General features: G+C 41.4%; 1 protein-coding gene across 1 annotated transcript in view; it reads right to left on the bottom strand.

Moving 5' to 3' along the window:
* Nucleotides 1–23922, bottom strand: part of LOC118315900 (chemokine-like protein TAFA-5) — a 59465-nt gene that overhangs the window by 5430 nt on the left and 30113 nt on the right. The window contains exon 3 of the mRNA XM_035643570.2: nucleotides 15306–15433. Within this exon, the coding sequence (XP_035499463.1) occupies nucleotides 15306–15433 (128 nt within the window). The remainder of the gene's footprint in view (nucleotides 1–15305; nucleotides 15434–23922) is intronic.

The raw sequence follows: 23922 nt of genomic DNA, 5'->3' as shown, positions 1-23922 counted from the left end.
TTAGTACAGTTCTAGCTCATTGGATTACTCGAAATATGTGTTGAAAAAGTGTCGTCTTACATTTAACTTTGTGCATCTGGTCATTGTGTACCATCTAAGTAGCAATTACAAAAATTAAATATGTAAAAAAAAGAAAAAAAAGAATCATATAAAAAGCACTGATGGCGTTCAGACTGTTGCAGCTCAGTCGCTGAGCGTCTCAGAGACTTGAGCCACTCTCTGCTCGGCTTCATTAGAGGAAATGAGCCTCGCACAGACACAGAATTAAAAACCCACGCAGTCCTTCGGCCAATTAAAGCAGCTGAACTGGAGCTCCCACTGAGCCCCGAGCCGCCTGCCGGGATGGGGATTCTCGTACAGCGGCGCGTCTCTGCGCGTTGGAGACACAGCGGGAGAGGGGAACAGGCAGAGCAAATGAGCCGCTGAATTATCGACTCCACAGAAATCATAACACTCAGAGAAACATCGTTAGAGTACAAAAGAGCTTCACAGCCCCTTTTCCAACCATCTTCCCTGGGTTGAAGAAGACGAAGCTTAAAACGCGCGCGTCGTCCATTCGACCACCTCATCCTCACTGCCTCCTGCTGAAGAATTAATCTCGTAAAGCATATTGTTTCATTTTTTAAAATGAGGCTCAGACATTTTTCCTCAAAGAGCTGACCGCTGTGGTTTTCCGCATATGTTGAGGACAAAGGACTAATCCACATTAGTCCTTTGCCAGAGTTATTCCGTCAAAAGATTCAGTCAAAATAAACTACAGTGTGTCTTTATTTTGTGGACCACAATGGACACACACACACACACACTTTGGTGCTTTAGATGCTAAACTATGCCGCACCTTCACGAGACAGTGGCTGCGCCCAGCATGTAGAGTCTGCCTCTCGCAGCGTGTTGACACGTCCTCCTGGAGGCTCGGTGACTCTGATTAAAAACGCCAAACTCTGGGGACGAGAGAGGACACTTCATTTCTGTCCCCTCGGCGGAGGCAGAGCTCTCTGTAATTGCTTCCAGGTGAAGACTCACATGGAGGAGAAGAAGAAGAAGAAGAAGAAGAAGAAGAAGACAGCAGTCGTGGCGGCACCTCTGAGCCGCGCACCTCTGAATTATTCATGTCCCATCCTGTTTGACTGCAGCCGGAATCCTAAAAGAGCCGGAGGAGTCAGACAAGGACGAGCTGGATTGCACCGCGAGGCGATGCATCACTCCCGACGCGGCATCAACGTTCCGACCGTACCCTAAACGCGCCGCTCGCAGGCGATTAAACGCGGAGGTGAAGGTGTGGTTGTCACATCGCAGAAGTGTTCCTTGAACTCCCGCAGTCAGTGTACATATGAAATGTCTTCGTGGGAACGGGGAGGCGACAGGCGACGCTTTCACTGCTGCTGTGTTACACGGAGCTCAGCTCCTCCCCGCTGTGAATAAACCAAACAATAACCACACGACAACATGTAATCTGTGCTCTGGTTGCAGTTGCAGTTGAGAGGACACGACATGTACTGTACGCCTTTTGGTCTTCCGTCTCTTTTTTTTCCTGAGCATCCAGGTGATCGGGTCTGAAAAAAAAGTTTAGACCACAACTTACTCTTTCTACCTCTGATCACCTGGGGAATACTTAACATACAGTAGTTGCAGCTTACAGCGCCTTATCATCATGTCTCGAAGAACAAACAGGGGCTGTCAACGACTAATATAACTTAACTCATCATGGAGCGGCTTCAACAAATATTTTCTGTTATTTTTCTCTCATGTTTTCTAGCCCCTGGTAGGAATTTCCTCAAAATGTGTTTTTCTTTTTGTTTTCTTATGAAGCTTACAGTGGAATCAATCAGGAAGACTATCTTTATGAACCATTCTCTAATAATGTTACCAGCGTAACAGGCGCATTATCGGCACCTTCTGCTCCTCTGACAGTGGCAGAGAGGAAAATGTGGCGGAGAAGCGAAATAATTACAGACAGATATCGTGAATTGTTTTTATTGTAGTTGTCGTTGGATGTTAAATTTAGTGTACAACAACGAACCCTAAACCTGACCTCAACCCTAACCCTTTAAAAGCTTTAAAAGTGTAAAATCAAACAAAATATGTGAGATGTTATGATGTTGCCCGCCATCTTTGGCAATCCAGGAGGTGTGACAATGCGCATGAGCAAGCTCCTCATCCTTATAGTGTTCTCGGTCACAGACATACCTCCATGAGGAAGAGGCTGGATTTATGCTTGACGCACCTTTCGGTGTACACGGTGGGTGGTGTTGACTTCAAATTGACGACGCCCAGCGCCGCGTTTGCTTCGCGAGGTCGCGCACCTCCCATTTTTTGTAACTTGGCGCCCAAGCATTGGTGAGATGGACCTTTGGAATTGAAGCAGTCACTTCCTGCATGTGGTAGGACTCTCATCGCAACACGTTTCCCATCGAAGTTCCACATTCTCCTAAACTCTTGTGCAATGTTCGCCCCTTCGGCTCCTTTGGGCAGGGACACAACCGTACAGCGCCTGCCAGATAGCCTTGGTGACGATGCTTTCAAGGGACCAACAGACCACCTCCTTCTTTTGCGTCCGTTTTCTGAAAGCAAGCTTTAAAAAACAACATTTCTTCCTCGCCGAACGGCCGCAACACCGGCTTTGCCGCCGTTGCCATGGCGCGTAACTCCTCCTTCTCCTTCTTGTGGCAATTCAAGCAGTGTAGATAGTTGTTGTTTTTTCTCCTTTTGTTTAGGAGAAGACTGCACTCTGTCAGGCACGTCTGAAGCGAGAGCGTAAAATAGTCTGGCCCTGTGGTGACATCACAGTTGACACGCGCAATGACAGATGCATCGAGCATAAATCCAGCGGTATAGGTAATGGATGGGGGGATGGATGAAGGGATGGAAAAATGTACCTCTGGAGGCAGCATGATGACCCAAGTCAGCATTTATCTCCTTGAGATCATGAATGTCTGAACAAAATGGCATGCCTGTCAATAAATGAAAAGAAAAAAACTGGTAGAACTATGTTAAATCTGATTTGAGTATTGAATCCCTTACTGGGTCTTAATAATCCTTAGCTTTCAACATGTGTAAGTAGGACAGGTTTTGAATGTCAGTCTTAATTAATCTTGACAACCTGTGAATCCAATGTGAAAATGAGCTAAGCAGGAGATTAAATATATATCTATCACATGAAATATCTGATGTGACTGAAATAGCTGGAGCCCACTGACTTTTACAAGTTATTTTCCACCAATCACAGATCTGGTTGCACAACTGAACTTGTTACAGAGCCCCCCAAAAAACTCTTTGGCTGAGCGCAGACAGGCTTCAGTACCCAACCCTGCTGCTGACTGACAGGCGACGTAACGTGACCGTTCCATCACCTCTTTCCTTCAAACTATTTCTGAATGTTTACAGGGAGGCTTCAGTCACACTGACCCGCGAGAGTTTCTGCCAGAGCAGAAAAACAAGGTGAAAACAAGCTGCAGCTGTAATCTCTCTTGTTCTAAAAAGAAAAGACAAAAAGTCCAAATAGCAATCTGCACCATGTGCGCGTTCCTGGTGAATGTAAATCGCTGTCCTTCTTCTCCGGGGAGAGTTGGATTCCTGCCTCAATGAGCAATTTGTGATTTGCTCTCCTGTGTTTTTCCTCCTGCTGGTGTGAGCCGAAAATAAATGGACCTCTCACAGACGTAGAGAAACATACAGACAGGTAAAGTCAGACATTTTTTCTTTTTCAAGGACAGTTATGTTGTGAAATTAGACAAGAAAAAAAAAAAGAAATCTCCCAGTGGAGCCGTTGCAGCGGGCCACAAATGAGTTCTGCTTTCTGCTCACAACGCCTGATTACACTGTGACGGCGAAATTACACCCTCGCTCCACAGACTGTAATGATCACGTACGAATGTTGGAAATGAAATGAAAACAGTTTCGGCTCCTGTGAAATGATTTTTTTCTTTTTTTGAAGAGATGAACAGTGTTCTGCAGTTTTTACCTCTTCACCTCCACCGGAAAACACCGTCGTCATCGCACACCACAGTGATTTCAAAATGTCTAAACATACCTGATGTCTGAAACGGTGAGACTGAGTATGCATTATGAGGTATAGCCAAACTTGAGAGCCACTGACCTTTGGATTTATTTCAAATGGTGGAACCCAGTGACTGCACCTGAAACCTGGAGGATGATGGGTGCACAGACTGCATGACATTCTCCGCTCACTGTTTTAGTCCATCCATGCTGCTCTATGTGCAAAAGGGCAGGGTGGCTGAAGGAAGTGGGATATACAGTTGCTTCGGAAAAGTATTCCCATCCTTTTTGCCACTTCATCGGCCTGTAAATTCATTCATTCATTCATTCATTCATCGTCTACCGCTTTATCCACTTAAAGGTCGCGGGGGGGCTGGAGCCAATCCCAGCTGACATTGGGCGAGAGGCGGGGTTCACCCTGGACAGGTCGCCAGCCTATCGCAGGGCCACATACAGAGACAGACAACCATTCACTCTCACATTCACACCTACCGTCAATTTAGAGTCTCCAATGAACCTGACCCCATTCTGCATGTCTTTGGACTGTGGGAAGAAGCCGGAGAACCCGGAGAGAACCCACGCATACACGGGGAGAACATGCAAATTCCACACAGAAAGGCCCTGGTCGGTTGCTGTGAGGCGACAGTGCTAACCACTACACCACCGATCAGCCTAACCTGTATTCAATAACCCAAAATAACAAAGTGAAAATGTTGTAAGAAATGTTAAAGAATTTATGAAAAAAAAAAAAAATCTAATTTACGGGAATATTAAAATGTACAAGCTTTGCACACCTGGAATTTTTAGTCCCAGTTTAACTTTATGTCAGATTTTAAGATCTGTGAACAGAATAACCTCACAGATCAGCAGCACCACCGTAAACCCAGGGCAACGCAGGTTTGAGTAGGACACGAGTCTTTGCCAGTTTAAGACAGCTGTGATTTTTTAAAATAGCAAATGCACTTGAGTCCATCTGAGCAACCTTGCGTGTGTTGGCTTTAAAACAAGGCGTGGTCTGGTGCATTGCTGTCTTGATTCAGTGGAAAGCGTCTGACCGACAAAAACCTGGTCTGAAGTCAGAGGCCCAGGATTTCGCTGTTATTTTATGGCTCATTAGCTACTAGATAGTAATATATATCTACATAGACAGATGCACAACAAGCGTACACTCTGTTACACACACAGATGATCTGCTTGTGTGCAAAGTCAACTCCTCTGCAGAAAAAGTGTTACTTCCTGACAAATCCACCATTATATATCAACCAGCCACCAGCAAGCGCACCTGGCCTTTAAGGGGAATGGAAGATGGCACACCAAACACACACCCATGATTTATTAAGAGACTAAGTACAACTATTTTGAACCACATGCACCTGGCACCGCGACCCACCATTAAACTGGCAAAAGTGGATTTGGACGCCCCCTAAATGCACCCACTCCATGTGCTTATATTATTAAAACAGAGGCCCAGATGTTAAGACCACTGGATGTCACCGGGGGCCGGTTGCACCAACTGGTCTTTACTGAGACTGGTCTTGACTGCTAAGACCGTCTTAGTTACAACCAGTCTTTAGAATGGACATAAAAGACTAAATATAATGCAAAAATCACTTTTTCAGTGTTTGTGCACATAATTGTGTGTATCTGTGGAGCCTGTCGGCCCACAAACTGTGAAAAAAGACCACTCTGTGTTTTTTGTGTGAGCTGGCTAAATCATACAGCCAGGATCTGAACAACTGGTTCAGATTTCTGTCACAGTTGGACTCTTTTGGGGTAACCGCCTGCAATATGAGAATCTCCACTTTTCTGGTGAAAGGGCGTGACATTTCCTACACATTTTGACCAATCACAACAGACTGGGCCAGCTAGCCAATCAGAGCAGACTGAGGTTAATCAGGAGGCGGGGGCTAAAATAAATCCAGGCGTTTTAGACAGAGGGTGAAAAGAGGAACTGCAGGAATGGGCAGTAGGAGAACACTGATGCCTTTTCTCAACATTATAGAGCATCCAAACCTTTTCAGCCAAAGTTAAAGGTATGAACCTGAAAATGAGCATTATATGTCACCTTTAACGTCTGTTGCACCAACCAAACTTAAGACTAGTCTTGACTAGTCTTGACTTAATGAAGAGAATTCTTAAGACCAGTTGATCTGAGCTCCAGCAGGACTGGCAATGACTGGTCTGAGCTTCAATCTTCAATCTGTGGTCAGTGTGGTCATCTTCAGACATTCCTCGTCTCCTGTTGTCAGCTTCACAGCAGCGGCCACGCAGTTTATACCTGCTCTCTGATTGGCTCTCGTTAAATCCTGATGGCGCCGATGGGATCAATTACAGAACCTGTCCTGCATCGCTTCCTTCCCCCAATGACAGAGAGTTTGGAGAGAATCATGTGTTTTGAGACAAAGAGATGACAGGGGGGGGCACAGAAAACCACCAGAGGTTAACTGAATGGTAGAAAACTCAACCACCAGTGTCCACTGGCTGGTTTGGTTTTAGCCCCTTATGTTCTAATAAAGACTATCTCTGCTACACCTTTCACTTTTATTTTACAAGGTAGCATTCTTCCAACTTTGTGGCACAGTCTGCTGGAGACCCTAATATTTTTTTTTTTACACACACAGGGGACGTTTCCACTTTTTCAACAGCAGTAACAGATTTTTTTTTGTGCAGGCCCAACAATTGTATACAGAACAGAAGTATTTGGACACTTAAACAGGTTCTGTGCTTCAGCACCACAATTTATCAATCATAAAATGATTGACATATAATAATTCAAATGCCAAGTCTCAGCATTTATATGAGTATGTTAACATTGATTAAGAAATGTGGGAAATTATGCCCATTTCACACATAGAGCCCAAATTGTAGTACAATAATGTGGCAGATAGATAAAATCCCCGTATATTTTTTGGGAAAATCCAATGACTGAAGTCATTGACCAACAGACATTTTGTTTCTTCCCTGGTGAGGGTCCCTAGAGCTAGGATTGAGATGCAGTGTTTCACCTCATTTTCTTAATTTTTTTCTACTAAAAAGGAAATAAGAACTAAAACCATTAAAGTACCAGTCAATAAGCAGCATCAATAAGAGTGACGGCTCACAATTTCTTTCTTCACCTCTGCTGCTACGTCACCTGCTGAATGATGAAGTGTCATCAAATTACTTTTGATGCCTTTGTTTAAATCTGAGCACTGAATTTTCTTGTAAATGTCCGTAGTGTCTGTCAGCACTGAAATCATCAATAAATGACAATTTGCAGTCATTCATGGCCCATCCATTATTATTTGTGTTATGATGTGTTTGTTCTTTTTTTTATGTTTACACACTTTCCTCTCCCCATCATTTTAATAGAAGTTGATTTTTGTTTCGTCAATCCATTTCACTTTATAGAAAATGACAAACTGTCTGGCATTGCAAACCGCCAACCTCTCAAATGTCTCAGATAGAGTTTTCCTTTTTTTTTTACCTTTTCTCCACTTGCATGCTCACCTCTTTACTTTTCGTGCTGACAAGCAAGTCCACCTCCGTTGAAACTCCCAACTATTACCCGAGGTATACCCGTGTATACCTCGGGTATATTATAAAATTTCAAATTTAGCATATCACTTGAAAACTGGCCAATGTCAGTGCGACCTGCATGCTAACAAAGCACAATGTTCGGTTTACAAACTAGCGTTAATTATCGCGTTTTTGCCGGTAAATCAATTGAAGATGTTTAAAATATTGGCAGCTAATTCTCAATGAAGGTTTGAAACCCCAACATTAATAATAATAATACATTTTATTTATTGGAGCCTCTCAAAACCCTCAAGGTCACCTTACAAGGCCGAGTTAAAAGAACAACAAACAACAATAAAATCAACCTTGGCATTCAAGGCAGCCCTGCTTAAAATGAATCAAAATAAACCAATCAGCAGTAGGAGATAATGAAAGAACGTCAACATGAGCTCAAAACTTTAAACAGATTAACAGAGGGAGGATGATACAGGAAGCGGATATCAGAGTCTCTGAGGGGAGGACAACCATGTTTATAGAGAGAGGATCCCTTAAAGGAGAAGAAAATGTGAAAACGAAATGAAATCTGCAGAAGAAACAATCAGATGACAGAAATGAGCTTCACCCTGTTGTTAGTTAAACATCGTTTTAAATCGCATTACAGCTCCACCACAGCAAACACGGCCTAGGTTATCAAAACTGCGTGGGTTATTTGCTGTTTCTATGGTAAACACTGCAGCTGGGAGTAAATTGGAGATCGTCCTTTTCTCCAGGATAATTGCTTTATGATGAATAGTGGCTGGTGATGGGAAACAATGCGCTCTGTTTCTATTTATTTCACATCTACAGCAAAAAAAACAAAAAAAAAAACAAGCCCGAAATTGCCTCATGAATATTGCAAAGCTGCGGCTTCATAAAAATATTAAAGAGAGCTCATGGGCCCTTTTTTTGACTTTTATCCGAGAGCCTACAGACGTTTCAAACCCTCCAGAGAAATTACAGTCCACCTCAGCGCAGGCAGGTGAGCGAGTTTTCAGGTGCGGAGACTTCAGCTTCACCGAGTGCTCTCTCTTAGTGACATCGAGAACAAGACTTGTGTGGACACCTCTCTGCCAATCCCTGGAATGGCTACATTAACTGTAATCAGTCACTCAGTAGTGCTCTTTAAAAGGGTAAGTACATTGATTATTACTCGACAGCCAATAGAATGTATGTATGACAATACGTGTTAGTTACTTGGCTGTCAGCTTTGTCAAAGATTACTAAAGTAATCACACTAAGGTGAACATTTTTTTTTATTACTAAGCAATGAAGCAATGATAAATGTATTATTCATTACTCAGTAATGAAAAAAACTTAACTAAGCGGCCAAACATGTTTTTTTCCTCCCTTTGTCTTATTATTGTTGATTTGTCTTCATTATTGTCGCTACTGTCTATAACTTGGATCTAGAAAAAACTGCCCAATAAACAAAGTTTATTATCACATTTCAATAAATATTTTTATATTTGAACCATATGGCAATGCATTAAAAACTAGGAGGAACGTTTTTTCAAAAAGGAGATGAATTATTCAATCTTATTAACTGAATAACAAGACTAAGAGTCTGAACGCTAAATAATTTCAGCACACAAACACCCGAACAGTGAAAATGTTAACATGCTGATGTTGAGCAGTTGTAATGTTGACCATGTTCACCATCCTGGTTTAACACGTTTGCATTCCAACATTTGCTAGCTGACACTAACCTCCAAGCACAACTGAGTCTTTATTGTTGGGGTTGTATAGTCAGGGTCAACAGTGATATATTTGAACCTGATGGAGGCGCTTTATGAAACAGGACAGCATCCCCAAAGGTAATAAGACTGATTCTGAGGGGAACATGAATGTCTGGACCAAATATCATGGGAATCCATCAAGTAGTAGTTGAGTAATTTCATTGTAAGACATTAACATCCATACAACAACAAAAACAAGATATTAGAATTACAATTAAGATTTTGCCAAATTTGCCAAGGTACAAGCTTATGTTAGATATTTAGTTTAACATAAGTGCTCTGAATATAGGAGAATCTATTGGAAAGACAGAAAAGTGACGATGTACAAACAAGACCTAAAATCAACCTGGAAATTCTGTTTATATATCACTAAATTCTAGGCCTGCAGCTAACGATTATTTTTTTATCGATTAATCTATCGATTATTTTTTCAATTCGTAGATTAATCAAACAATTTTTTTTACGATTAATCGAACGATTATTTTCAGTTTAGTCTATTAATTAACTTGGTTAACTCGCTTAAAAGAGAACACATATTATTCACTATGTAATAATGCAGATTGTTGAAAAAAACCAACTTCCATACACAATCCAGAGCACAACATCTGAACATTATCGATTACGTTGACGCTTCGTTGCAGCCCTTCTTAATTCTTTACTATGTAAATAGGGTGGTTAGGAAATGATAATTGCTGGCTGGATTATGTTATCCGGCAATGTTATTTTTTGGCTGACTAAATGAAGAGCTGTATGTATGTGGAGCACTGGAGTTGTAGGGAGGAGGTCAGAGTGGAAGGTGGTTGTACAAAGTGCAGCACTCTTGAGTCCAACAAAATCACTTTGGTCACAGTTGGGGAAGGATCATGGCTTTGGTTAAACGTTAAAAATCACGTTGTGTCAGAAGTCAGCGTGAACTTTTTCCTGTGTAGAACCAAACTAAGGTCTGCCAGTGTGTAACCATAGCAACAAAGTTTTCGCGTCGCAACGAGTGGATATTGAATTGTGTGGTTTGATATCTTTGGTGAGTTCCTCACCATATCATTATAAAAGGAATGTTTCCCTCAAAATAGAGTTTTGCATTTAAAAGTATTTTCTTGGTGAAGGGGTTGCCTCAAACAGAGTGAACCACTGAATATGTTTGAGTTGAGCAGCATCCACATTGTGGGATTTTTGTCTGCACACATACATTTCTTTCACGACTGCCAACGTTCATCTGGTGTCAACATGAATCGCACAGTGAAACAAGCCTGAGGGGGAGGACACATGTTCTTACATGGGGCCCATCAAAAGAGGATCCATACGCAAGAGGTGCATCCGTTAAAAAGCTGCTCCAGTGATCACATCACATCATTGATCATATACATTCATTTAGCTGACGCTTTTGTCCAAAGCGACTCACAATAAGTGCACTCTGGATGAGCTGCAGAGGACGGATGGCACATGTCCGCAGACCAGCTAGGAGGGAGCTGCAGTAGGCCGGGCTTGAGATGACAGGAGCCTGCAGCAATACTGTACCTCCTTCGCCTTCTCGTGGCTTATTTTAAGGGGACAAGTCTGTGGAGACATCAGACTGCACGGAGGAGCACTGAGAGTCTTTTTGAACCAACACTCATTATCACCAGATACAGTACATCCTCTACTCTTTGTGTACATCCTCCTCGGCGCTAATTGAGCATCATTTGTTCCTCTGATCTTGCTTTCTGAGTTCTAATGAACGCCGACTCCTTCTCCTCGTGTAAACACAGAGGAGCATCGTGTCGGTCCGCCCACTCAGCGCTGCGTCGCCGTAATTTAATTTGCCTCGCAGCGAGGCAATCAGATCTGCTGTCCTTCATTAGCCGAGGAGCTTGTTTGTGTGAAGCTCCTTTAAAGAAAAAGAAAAAGCAAGATTCTTTTGTCGGGGAGCCGGAGGCGACTGACGCAACAGAGCGCAGTTATCTTTCAACCGAAAGAAGGCGAGAGTGCTGTTGCGTGTCAGAGCCCTGGGAGACGTTCATCATTCCTTAGCATGAGTCGGGATCATGGTCTAGGTTTTAGGAAGAAGATCAAAATCAGCATCCACTCACGGTATCATGCTGCTCGGCCTGTTTTAGGGTTATTTATGCTTTAAATGTTCTTAATGTCCTCGTTAAATAAAAATAAATTATTCATTTTAAGAAAGGTTAGCGCTTTTAGCGGATTAATTAATGGGCAATTGCAGGCAGACTGTAAATAAAGGTATTTTTTTATGTATTAGGGTTTAGATTACAATAGTATCACAATGTATCAATGCACATTATATATAATAAGTCCATCATAGTTTCCTCAAACTCATAACCTTCAACCAGTCCCTTTAATCTTATTGAAAACGGAGATATTACTACGATCAAACCCCCATGAGATCTAATTTGATTCTGTGCTGTAAGATAATAAAATGGAAAAGCTTTCAAAGTAGTGAATATAAATACAGGGACAACAAATTATTTTAATTTTCAGTCAGGGGAGGATGAAAAAGTCACACAAGAAAGAAAGTCCTCAAACATGTGTCTCATTTTAGACGTCCGGAAGTTGCTGTGGCGTTTCTTTGTCCGTCTTTGTCCGTGTGTGACCTTGGGAGGCCGAGAGGCGACCATCCGACTCTGGATTTCACGGCAGAGAGCAGCTGCTCACTGTGCTGTCCAGCTTTAAAACATAGTTCCCGACTGAGGAAATGACTTGTCTCGACGCAGAGCAAAATGCCTCCGGCCGCAATTGGACAGACCCTCAACCAGTGAGAGCAACGAATCATGTGACGTCTGTTGAGCGACGCGAAAAAAATGTAAACCGACTAGAGCAGAGAGGAGATGTCTGTGATGATGATGATGATGATGATGATTCCACAACGTCTGTGAACGAGTGTTGCCGTTTTTGTGGGATGAATTTGTAAATATTGGGCACTTTCAGTCAAATGCTCGTTCATCAGCGGCAGCCTTGGTTGTTTGCAAAAGTCGCTTCCCCTCCACGTCGCGGTATAAACCCCGCCCATTATCAGATAATCGTTTGTGATTGGACCGGCAAGTTTTCTGCTGGAGACAAATCGCTTCCCAATGGAGGGGATCCGGACCGAGTCTGGCAGAGCAAAAGAAATGAGCTCCCAGAGTTTGTCTGGGTTCCAGGATATCGGCAACCCACTGTCACTGGCAGACTTATCATATTGCCTAGTGGTCAAATATAGGAACTGCAATCAGCGCCAATAGATGCTCATTGGAGCAGGAATGAGTCCTGCGGCTCTATTCTGCAGCCCACTACAGTTTTCTTGACTTAGTCCAGTAGAAAATACCATGAAATACCATGTCACAGGACAGATTGAATGCATTTACAATGCTGTCGATTGGAGAGCGACTGACTCCTGTCCCTGAATTTTAATAAAGCTGCAAGATAAAGTTGCGCATCTGAAAGATCGCCGTGCCAAGTTCCAAAGAAATCAACAGCATTGATTTTACTAACAATACGAAAGGTCAGATAAAAACATAAGTTGAAAAACAGAATTGTTGATGAATACGTCACCTGTAATTGGAGGTTTTCTTTTTGTGTGCGTTTTTATGATCTAAACTAAGAAAATTACTGTTTGTGTTGAGATGGGCTTATGGACTACAGCTCTCTCCCTTATTAAAAGTCAATCTATCTTGCCCAGCAGTCTCTCTCTCTCTCTCTCTCTCTCTCTCTCTCTCAGCCAGATCAGGCGAACAAGTTGTCATTTCCTTAAATAATGTTGGTGTTTTAAATTAATGGATGTATTGGTTTTCATAATCCACAGCCAAAAAAGAAAAACATGGTTGATTGGATAGCCTATTAATGTTAAATTTCCGCACGATTTCAGTCATGCATATACCTGCACGTTCCACTTCTTATTATACAAACGGCGTGGGAAAATGATTTGCTCTGTGGGCATTTAAATGTTTTAGGATGATGTACAGCAAACAGTATTAGCTTGTTCTTTAAAAAGGCCCACCCAAAACTACTATGGCCCACCCATGTGAAAGCTCCAGAAAAGGCTACTGAGTGGACACAACCACATTTTGAATAAAAATGTGGACAAAGAGACGCCGCTGCAGAAACACAATCAGAGACCATCTCAGCCGACGCTATCTGCAGTGTTGAGCCGTGGACACCGCTGAAGAGGGCCGCAGACAATCAGCCTCGTCAGGGAGAGAGGAGGATGGAGAACTGAGAGATGATGAAAAACTGTGTTTTGAAAATACCATCAGATTCTAAATGGGGTTCTGTAGATATGATGATGTCTACTGAATGACTGAACAATGAGACTCCTGTTGCTCATGCATAGAAATCATTCAATCGGCGGAAACACACACACACACACACACACACACACACACACACACACACACAAAGGCTGCGTATGCCACTGGCATCCTTGTTATTATGTTATGAATAGCTCATGTCACAACTCTTGTCTTGAAATTGAACAGAGGGAAGTTATTTAACGTTTGCCATCCTTGTGTATGATTTCATTCTGTGGGAACCTGGGGTGTCGTGATATACTGGTGATATTTCATTATCATTTTAGTTTTGTTTTTTTTTCGCTTGCTAACATACATTGGTCCAAACTGAAGTCACATGGCCAAAACTCTTCACACAGTCAGTGAACCAAACTGTGAATCATTTTTCACTGCTTTCAACCAAAAATACATTCAATGACCACATTCTCCAAAACCTTTTTCTCAGTCATACTCCACCAACTGCAAAACACTATATATTTGCAGCACATTTTTTCAATTGCTCACACAGTTTTTTCAAAACTTTTTAAAAAACACACTCAAAACAGAATGATGGAAAATTTCATTCATCTCTTTTGCATCTGTTGAAACGTATAATGCAGAATAATTACAATAAAATGAAATAATAATCATTCTGAACATAGCCTCGGAAGGAATTTGTTTGGAGTGTCAGGGAGAGAGGGAGGATGTGTGGAGGACAAAGGAGAGGAAGACTAACACCGCTGATGTTGATGAGAACTTGTGGCCAAATGCAATTCAATTAAATTTTCCACTCAATTTTATTTGTATTGTGCCAAATCACAACATCCATTCTCTCAAAGCACTTCACATAGTGAGGTAATGAATGACCTTTAAACAGTTCCCACAATTAGCAACCGCGGAGAGAGAAAAACTTTTACTCCCCAGCAGAACATCTGCCTCGACATGCAGGAGAGAGTGAGGACTAGAACCCTCACTGTACTGTACAGTATGAGTGATTATACTATACATGTTGTCGTTGGAATGTTAGGATTTTTTTAGTTTCAACCTTTCAACCTTACATTTACTTTAGTACAGTCAGTTGTTTTTCTTATTCTTTCCATTCCATAATAAAATACTGATTTATGTGAAAAAATCATTAAAACTTCAAAGGTTAAAGTTCATCATTTAGCTGTTGCTCCCTGTTGTTAGTGTTTTTTTTCAGTCAGTGTGTTGTGACTGACAGTGTTTTGCTTTCCGAGTGAGAATTGTTGCCAGTTTTCTGGTGGAACGAGCTCATGTTGTGTTGTGTTGATTTGAGTGATTTTTGGAGGTGAAATTAATAGTTTGGTCCAGATGAATGTTGGCGATGCAGACTGTATGAGGAGTTTCGAAAAAGTGGCTCCAGTATTGACTGGTGCTCTTTGGCTGTTAAAAAAAATAAATTGTAATTATGTAAAAAGAATTAGCATGAATTGTAAAAAAAAATTGTCTAAATAACCCAGCGCCTATTAAATCATTTTACATTTGTCCCTGCTGTTATTCATCTGTCTCAAACATAGTAGGAGTTAGTATTTTGTAGTATACTGGGTGAAATTTATTTGCCAAGAGACTAGTCACATAATTAACAAGTTAAAGATGAACTTAACTGGTTTTCAATTTATAATAAATACAGTGTTAATATTGTTATGTCTGTGGGAGCGATGTGAACAAGTGGATGATGAGTCTTATAAATACAACAGTATGTATCTGCACCCCTTCCGCTTTTCACAATGACCTCACAAGACAAACACACAGGGGTTAAGATCAGTTCAGCTCTCACCGTGGTGGTCTTGACTCGGCCTCCTGGTTGTGTGCAGGTCCAGCCCGACTGGTTGACCAGGAGATCGCAACCTTCATCGTCCAAACAAGGGCTCATCTCACACCACTGTCGACTCCTGACAATACGAACTGTGGAGGACGAGGAGAAGGGGGAGGGGGAGGGAGTTAATGTGTTTCATGTTCATTTGTGTCCTCAGAAATTTATCTATCATAAAGTAACTGATGCTTTTTCGACTCGGAGAAACCTGAACAGAACTGAAATGTCACTCAGATATCATCCGGCTCTCACATTATCATACTGCATTTTTTCCCACGCTTTGACAGCTTGATTACTGTTAATACAAATGTATTTATTGTTGATACAATTGTCGTCCCATCTTTTTTTATGTCAAATTTATAATTTGCAAATTAAAACATCTAGTATTCTCAAAATGTATGGCGTTTAGTCTCAAAACTCGCGCACGTAGTAACCGCGCTCATGGGCAGCGAACAATACCACAAGCGCAACACCATACTCACGAGCGAGCATTTCTGCTCTCCAAGTGCACAGAACAGTTATGCCTTGGGCCGGCCCTAGGCATAACAAAACTAAGCGGCTGCTTAGGGCCCCCGTGGGCCCCCGGGGACCCCCCAAAAGCACTTGAAATGTCCCACAAGAAAGCATGATTTTGAATTATTTTTTTTATTATATACATATTATATGATGTCAATGGCAATCATAATTTTTTTTAATCTTACAGTATGTTAACGGGCTGGCAGCTAATACTGGTAAAATATTTTCCTGTAACAAATTAGCACTAGAACACTATTGTGAGGTGTGGCTACTTTTAGGATTAAGTAGTTTTTATGAAAAAAAAAGTCAAAATTCTGTGATTTCAGTTTCTTACATGTGAATATTTTCTGGTTTCTTTGCTCCTCTGTGACAGTGAACTAAATATCTCTGGCTTGTGCACAAAACAAAACGATCTTTTGGGAAACACGATAGACATTTTTCAGCATTTAATGACATTTTATGGACCAAACAACTAATCCATTTATCGGGAAAATAATCTACCGATTAATTGATTATTAAAATAATCGTTAGCTGCAGCCTTCATATAATGTAAGCAACACAGCTACAACTAATAAAGTTGATAATTGTTTTGTTAGATTTTCAGAAGGTGGGCGAATGATCAAATATTGACAATAAAGCGTGTAGCCCTCCCCCACACGCTTGCAACTGCTCAACACTGTCAGACACGCTCGCTTGATAAGTTGATAAGGAGGAGTGCGTCAGACACCAATCTCACCTCCAAAGTATCGAAACTCAATGTTCAAAATTACAACTTTAAATGAACATAATACACCCTTTGGCTTTTTAATTTACAAACGTATGTAAACAATTCAATTATATTTTCTCTTAGAGTATGACTTAATTTAAAATATTTTAATGTTCTAGTTAAGCTTCCATTTTCCTTCAAATCAATTTATTGCAACACTTTTCCTTTATTGTTTTAACAATGCTCCTTTTCTTGAAATGTTTGATTTTTTTTCAATTCACGTTTTAGTCTCATAATTTTTTTGTATTTTCAAAATATTACTTTGAAGTACCTTAAAACCTTTATAAATAAATAGGACATTCCCATAACTACATTTGCATTTGATGAAGAGGAGGAGGATGTGTGTTGAGTTGTGGAGTCTAACTAAATCACTAAAAGAAAATGAACCAAATAATGGGTGGTTCCGTTAGGTCAAAGGTCAGGATGTCTCAACTTTTAGTCCCTTATATCTGTTCCACTATGTAGCTGGATGATGTAGACCCTCCTTATGTGATAAACACCGTTCAGCATCCACACCTACAGTTTGTATCAACATTAAAGCGGGCTTGGCGTCAAACAGCAACAACTTCCAGTGTTTACATTGTTCACATCTGATCTAAATCCCCAGAAAATTTACATTAATAATAGACAGAACTGAGGAAATCAAAGATCCGTATGATTGAGTAGATGTTACTGAATATATACATATATATGATCTAACTCCAGATCATTAGCGTCTGACACAACAAATTAAGGAATATACCATCAATGCATTCAGTGGAAGATAATCAAACGAACATCTGTCAGCAGTTAACAGTGTGTGCATCTAATTGAATATGGCCTCTGGACCCAGATGGGAAAAACATATAAGGGAGGACAGAAAAAGCCATAGTCTTCATTATAGAGAGGATAGATACAAGGAAAAGGCATCTAACAGAGCAAAAAAATAAATCAAAGGAACATTCCCTGAAGATGATCTCTCTCTCTCTCTCTCTCTCTCTCTCTCTCTCTCTCTCTCTCTCTCTCTCTCTCTCTCTCTCTCTATATATATATATATATATATATATATATATGATAACACACACACATATATATATGTCTATGTTATTAGTGTGCTGGTTGTAAGGATTCTTCTGTAAAGCAAGATTGACTGAATGCCGCGTTACATAACTCAAAGTAGGCTTCATAATGAAAAAGGAACAGTGTGAAGTTTTTGTCAAGCAAAAAAGCTAAGGAGGAAAAAAGGACTACCGTAATTGCCGGACTATAAGGCGCACCGGAGTTTAAGCCGCAGCAGCTAAATTTAATGATTTGTACATCAATAAGCCGCACTGGACTATAAGCTGCAGGTGTTTTAATGGTTAATTACCATATGTAAGAGTTCATGCACAGAGGGGATTGTCGGGAAAGAGATGGCTGCTTGAGGAAGCTCCCATTTATTAACATTTCAACAAACAAGTTGCATATTTGCATAACGTACTAAAACCACCAAAGTCCTCATCCTCAGTGTCGGAAACGAACAGATTCAGGGTGGCTTCGTCAGCCACTCTCCTCTCTCCTTCGTTGTCGCTCTCAAAACCAACGAACTCCTCTTCGTCACTGTCCAAAGCGAACAGCCTCTGAAGGGCCTCAGCTGAGCCTGTGGCGGCGTCCTGCTCTTCATCACGCAGCAGTCCAGCCTTTCGGAACCCGTTGGTGATCGTGGATGTTTTGACACTCCTCCACGCCATCAGGATCCACTCGCAAACTTGAGCGAAAGTTGCTTTTCGCTGCTTTAACCGTGGACCACGGACAGCGGACCGGTCATAGAGCCCGTAGAGTTAAAGTTGGTGTTAGTTTTAGGGTCCCCTAGTGGCCGTTAGCTGTAAAAATCCATAGATTAGCCGCACCGTTATATAAGGCGCAGGGTCGAAAAATGGAGGAAAAAGGCGCGGCTTATAGTCCGAAAATTACGGTAAATCCAAAAAGTGTTATCCTCACTGAGCAATACAAGGAACCAAAAACACAGGGATAAGCAGGACCAGGAAACCACACGGGGAACCAGAGTAGAAACGGAACTGGAGACATAACAGAGCAAACGAGCAGACACAGGACTGGGAGCACAGAGACTAAATACACAAAGGGGGCAGGGGAGATTGAACACAGGTGAAACACATAGGGACAGGTGTAGGTGGGAAATGAGGTCAATTGACAGACAACAACAGGGAGGGGAACATGAAGTGCATGGAAATGGACTGGACTATGGACTATATCTATATAATGCCCTTCTAGTCGTATTGACCACTCAAAGCACTTTCCAGGATAGGGTTAAGTCATGTTCGCCCATTCACACACATTCATACACCGCCGTCAGAGGCAGTTTAGGGTTACGGGTCTTGCCCAAGGACACAACGGCATGCGGACTAGGGGAAGCTGAACCTTCGCGTTAGTGGACAACCAGCTCTACCTCCTGAGCCATAGCCGACCTCATATTGCCCATTACAGCCACGCCCCGGGGACTTCGCTCAGCCTTGAAGCAAAAAAGACATGGTGGCCATTTCCGTGGTACTGCAGCGAAAAAATCAAATGCGGCCGCGGTGCAAGCGTGGTACGGGGGGTCACGTTGCGTCCCCGGATCGAGGTTTCTTGCTCGGTTATGGTGAACATAGAATGAGTTTGTGGAGTCGGTCTGGTACTGAAGACTGATGTCAAATATCACATCAGATATGTGGGGAAGGAATGTATTTTATGAAAAACACGTGATACTGCAGTGATGTGGAAATATTCTAAACGTGGAACTGTTTCATAACAAGAGTCACATGCAGCCTTCAATTTATCTACATATGGAAGTCTGATGATGTTGTGACATCAAATGAACTATAAACATCCAAAATATCAATTATTCATCACCATTAATAAGTTGAGTTTAACTCACGTCATAAAAGATTTAATTTATTTTGAATCCATCATGAACTCAGATCATATTTGCTGTACTTCAGTCCACATACAGTACACATACATGTGACATGCTCATCAGCTCGTCTATTGGACAAACTACATGTGGCTCTTCGCCTTTTTTTACAGTTTGGTCTTTGACAGTGACGTTATTGGAAATAAAGATATTCATAAATAAAAGTGAAATCAAAAAGCTGAGGTGGATCAAAGTGGTGAGGCTCCTAAAAGACTTCTCAAATAATCAAAGACAAAATATCAGTGTATCATTGGTTTAAATCAACGCATTGCATCTGATATGCTGCAACATAAATAAATAAAGTCCTGACAGGTCACGTTACTGTTGGAGGAGACGGTGTTGCACTGAAGAGAAGTCTTGCATGATGAACTCAGCTCAGCCCTGACTGCAGCAGACAGCTGTGGGGAACCATGACACATATCAGCATTAACACTGAAGACATGTCATACAAATATACTGTTAAAATATAAACAGATAAAGAACTTATTTATAAAGACCCAATAAAAACGTTACCACGCACGTTGTAGTTATCTTTCTCACACACACACACACACACACACACACACACTCAGCATCAGTGTGCCAATAAAAACGACAGAGACAATTAACTTTTCTTGCCTGGTTGTGGTTTGTTGTGGAGAAGCCAGTGACTAATTTTCACTGGTTAATATTTAACACGTATTAACCATGAAATCAACGATTTTAGTGATTTAATATAAACTTACTTCTCACATGAACTTCGTTGTCGGTCGCTGTTGCCGTCTGCACCACATCCGCGGTTTCACATCCGAGGCGAGCACCGTAGAAGTCGGAGTAAACATGCGTGCAGTCCGCTAGCTTCGGATGTAGCGTATCAGCATTCGAGCGAGATCCAGAACGCGGTTCGCTCGTCCTCATAACCCAGAGGCATGATGGGAGAGATGCTACTGCGCAGAATCATTTGGCCCAAGTCCAGGAAGTAACGCGGAAGTCAGAAAACTTTTGGGCACATGCGCTGGGTGAGCAACTTTAGTAGAAATGAATGGCGCCGCCATCTTATCTTGGCGACATCCGGTATCTAGGTTTTAATTAGTAAATCTATGATTACAGCCCACGTCAAAATATGACAAGAAACACCAAACTCAAGATGCACAAAACACCAGGGATAACAAAAGGTAACTTGACTAAGGCAGAGAAACACAAGGAAGGGTAATCAAGGGGGGGGGGGTCAGATTGGGGTGGCACACAAAAACCAAAAGCCATAACTAAATTTCAGGAATTCTATTATGTCGTTGTAGTATATTTTGGACTTTTGGATTTGTGGTTTGGAGAGTTGGATTTGGTTTATTTAATTCTGCTTTTTGTTTCCTTGGTTATTAAATACTCTTTTTTCCTTCTTACCTTCATTTGGGTCCTGCTCCTTCAAACCCGTGACACTTCAACCTAACTATACTATATAATTATTATAAAAATATACTTTATTGATTTAAATGGATAGTACCTAATGTAAAATATCGGATAAAAGCAGAATTTACTATAATTCTGCTGCTCTTGTATACATCAAATACAAGGCGCTGGGCTGGCTGCATTTGCTTTTATTCATTATTGTACTTAGACCTAACTGTACTATTTAACTATTATAAAAAATATACTTAATTGATTTAAATGAATACTACCCAAAGTAAAAAAGTATCAGATAGAAGTATTTTACCACCATTTAGCATATTGTGCATATACTACATGCAACTCTCGGCGCCACTGAGTATGAGAACATAATGTAAGGAAATATAGAATGAAAAGGCACGGCAAGGCAACTTTATTTATACAGCACATCTCATACACGAGGTAGACTCAATGTGCTCCACACGAAAAACATGTCATACAAGGAAATGATATAAGAAAATGAAAATAAGAAAAGAATAAAAATATAAAAAGTTAAAAGAAGTTAAAAGACATACAAACATACACAAAGTCTTCACATATAATGCCGATTTTCTTCTTACCACAAGACCCCACGGCAAGTCTCCTCGGTGGAAGTTAACCACACACTCACACAAGGTCTGTCCAGTCGGTCAGTCAGTCAGTCGAGGATTCCCTGCTGTTTGCTGCGACACTTTCCTGACCCAGTCATTCCCATCATTCCGGCATTGCCCTGGCTCATTCCTTGCACTGAATTATACTCTGTGAGCTCAGCCTGGGGAAGGACGGAGAAAATGAAAGTCTGTTCGGGCCTGTGATACATAACCAGGTAATCAGTTCTCCCTTTGGAGCAGCAGACTAGTAGCGTGATTGTGATAGCCTTTTAGCCCCTAATTATCAAACCAATTTCCTGTTGAACAACAGCAGCTCCTCTCAGCCATGGTACTCTATTAAATTCACTCACCGCCTCACACTTTTATCGAGACGGAGAGGAAAGAATTCCTCCAGGATAAAAAATAAATATATATACATACAAACATACATACATACATTCTTCAGCTGCTCTTTGAATCAGTTAAAGTTATTTTATTGGATCAAATTTAGTTTAAGAGTTACAATTACAAATGTCATAAAGGTTGTGCCAAAGGAATAATAAAAAGATGGATATACCTTTCATATATATATTTATATATATATCATCTCTATGCTATAAGTATTCAGCCTAGCTTAGCACAAACATTGCACAAAGACAAAGGCTAATTGAGATCCACCAAAGAAACAAAAAATCTACCTACCAACAACCAACTGCAGTAGAAACCAATCCATCCTGTTGACCTAGAATGAACCTGGAGTCAGTGTCGCCAACTTAACCATTTGATTGCTGGATTTACAGTAACACGTTCCGAACCCCTGTTAAGCTAATTTTTCTTTTCCCGACAAAGCACCGAGGAACAAATCTAAGGATCTTTTGAATCTTCTGTGCAATTTTTTTTTAAACAGAGGGAGGGTTGATGATTTTTCCTAGCATGGGTAGCTTTCTCCAGCTAGCAAAAATGGTGGACGGACGAAAAACTGGAGCACCCGTGGAAACTCAACACGGCGAAAGAAAACGAGTCCTGTCATTAGAGGAGTCAAGTAAGGTGAAGACGGAGAATGATAGGAATGTAGGTAAAGCCGTAGTGAACCTTTGACTCTTGGATGAGAAAGGTCTACCTCAACGGTGAAGTGAGTGCGATTTAAGTCCAACAGGCTGAGCAACAGGCACACGAGGACTGGTATGAACTCTATGGATTTTTTCATGGTTCACCTGCACACCAATGCAGCATCCCCACCAGGATTTGTCCCGGTAGTCCCGATGTCCCAAGTGCGACTTTGGAGAGAGCTCCAGGACATGAGACGATGAGAGGGTTTCGAAACCTACCTGGAGTTGGCATTATTTCTACTAGATTAATAAATATATCAACCTGATGACTTTTTTTATACAACCAGGGCCTTTATCATAGCACTGATATTATTTTTTTTACAGTTTGCATTGGACAGTAGGCAGCCTTTGAGCGGTAGCCATGTTGTGATTAACTGAAAATGCATTGAGGGAAGAGCTTAACAGTCAATTATGTATCATTATATTTTTATATTAGCTATACTAAGAACAAACTGCTGAAAAAAATATGGGAGACAAAATAAGTAGCTACTATTAAGTGTTTTTCCAGTGTTACTACATGGTTAGTACTGAAGCTACCCCCTTTTGGAATATAATGGTTGGAATAATGGGTGTTTTTCTCCTGTTTTGGCTATTCTCTTGGTTTGTACCACCCCTCTTCCTGTGGCTCAGCAGTGCAGCACTGAGCCACCTCAAGTTCCCCCTGAGACTTGATGAATGGTTTCAAAGAGCTGGGCGGTAAGAAACAGCGGTGCCCTGGTTATTTCCGAGAAGGCGATGTGTAATCACCTGCTAAGACGAGGATGGAGGCCGACAGCGCCCGCCTTGTTTTTTGATTCTTTTTTTTCCCCGCCGTCATCCCAGGACACCTCTGTTGAGTAACCATGCCACCGCTTCCCTCCATAACAACTCCATTACCTCAGCAGTGTCTCAGTGTTTTATCAGATGCCTCACAGTGGGGCAGAAAATGAGGCTGTTTCCTGAAATCAGCTGGAAATGGTCAGACCGAACACAGCAGTTAAGGTAGATCTGATAACAGTATCAACCAGGGTGTCATCTTGCTGATCTATTAACTGATGCAGCCCCAAATCTTAAGTCACAATCGCAAAATCACCACTTTGGCCCAGACTGAAATATCTCAACCATTTTTTCATGAGATTTGCAGTTTTCAACAACTATTGGATGGAACCCGGTACCCATGGTGACCAGAGAATTAAGCCAAGTTTCTTTCCCCTAACTTTTCTTCTTGTGCCACCTGCAGGTTTTATCTATCTATCCGTCCGTCAATCCATCCATCTATCATGGTTCACAG

Source organism: Scophthalmus maximus, chromosome 7 (genome assembly GCF_022379125.1).
Source record: "Scophthalmus maximus strain ysfricsl-2021 chromosome 7, ASM2237912v1, whole genome shotgun sequence".
Classification (NCBI taxonomy): Eukaryota; Metazoa; Chordata; class Actinopteri; order Pleuronectiformes; family Scophthalmidae; genus Scophthalmus; species Scophthalmus maximus.
The sequence above is the reverse complement of the archived record's forward strand: the minus strand, read 5'-3'. Positions and strand labels throughout refer to the sequence as shown.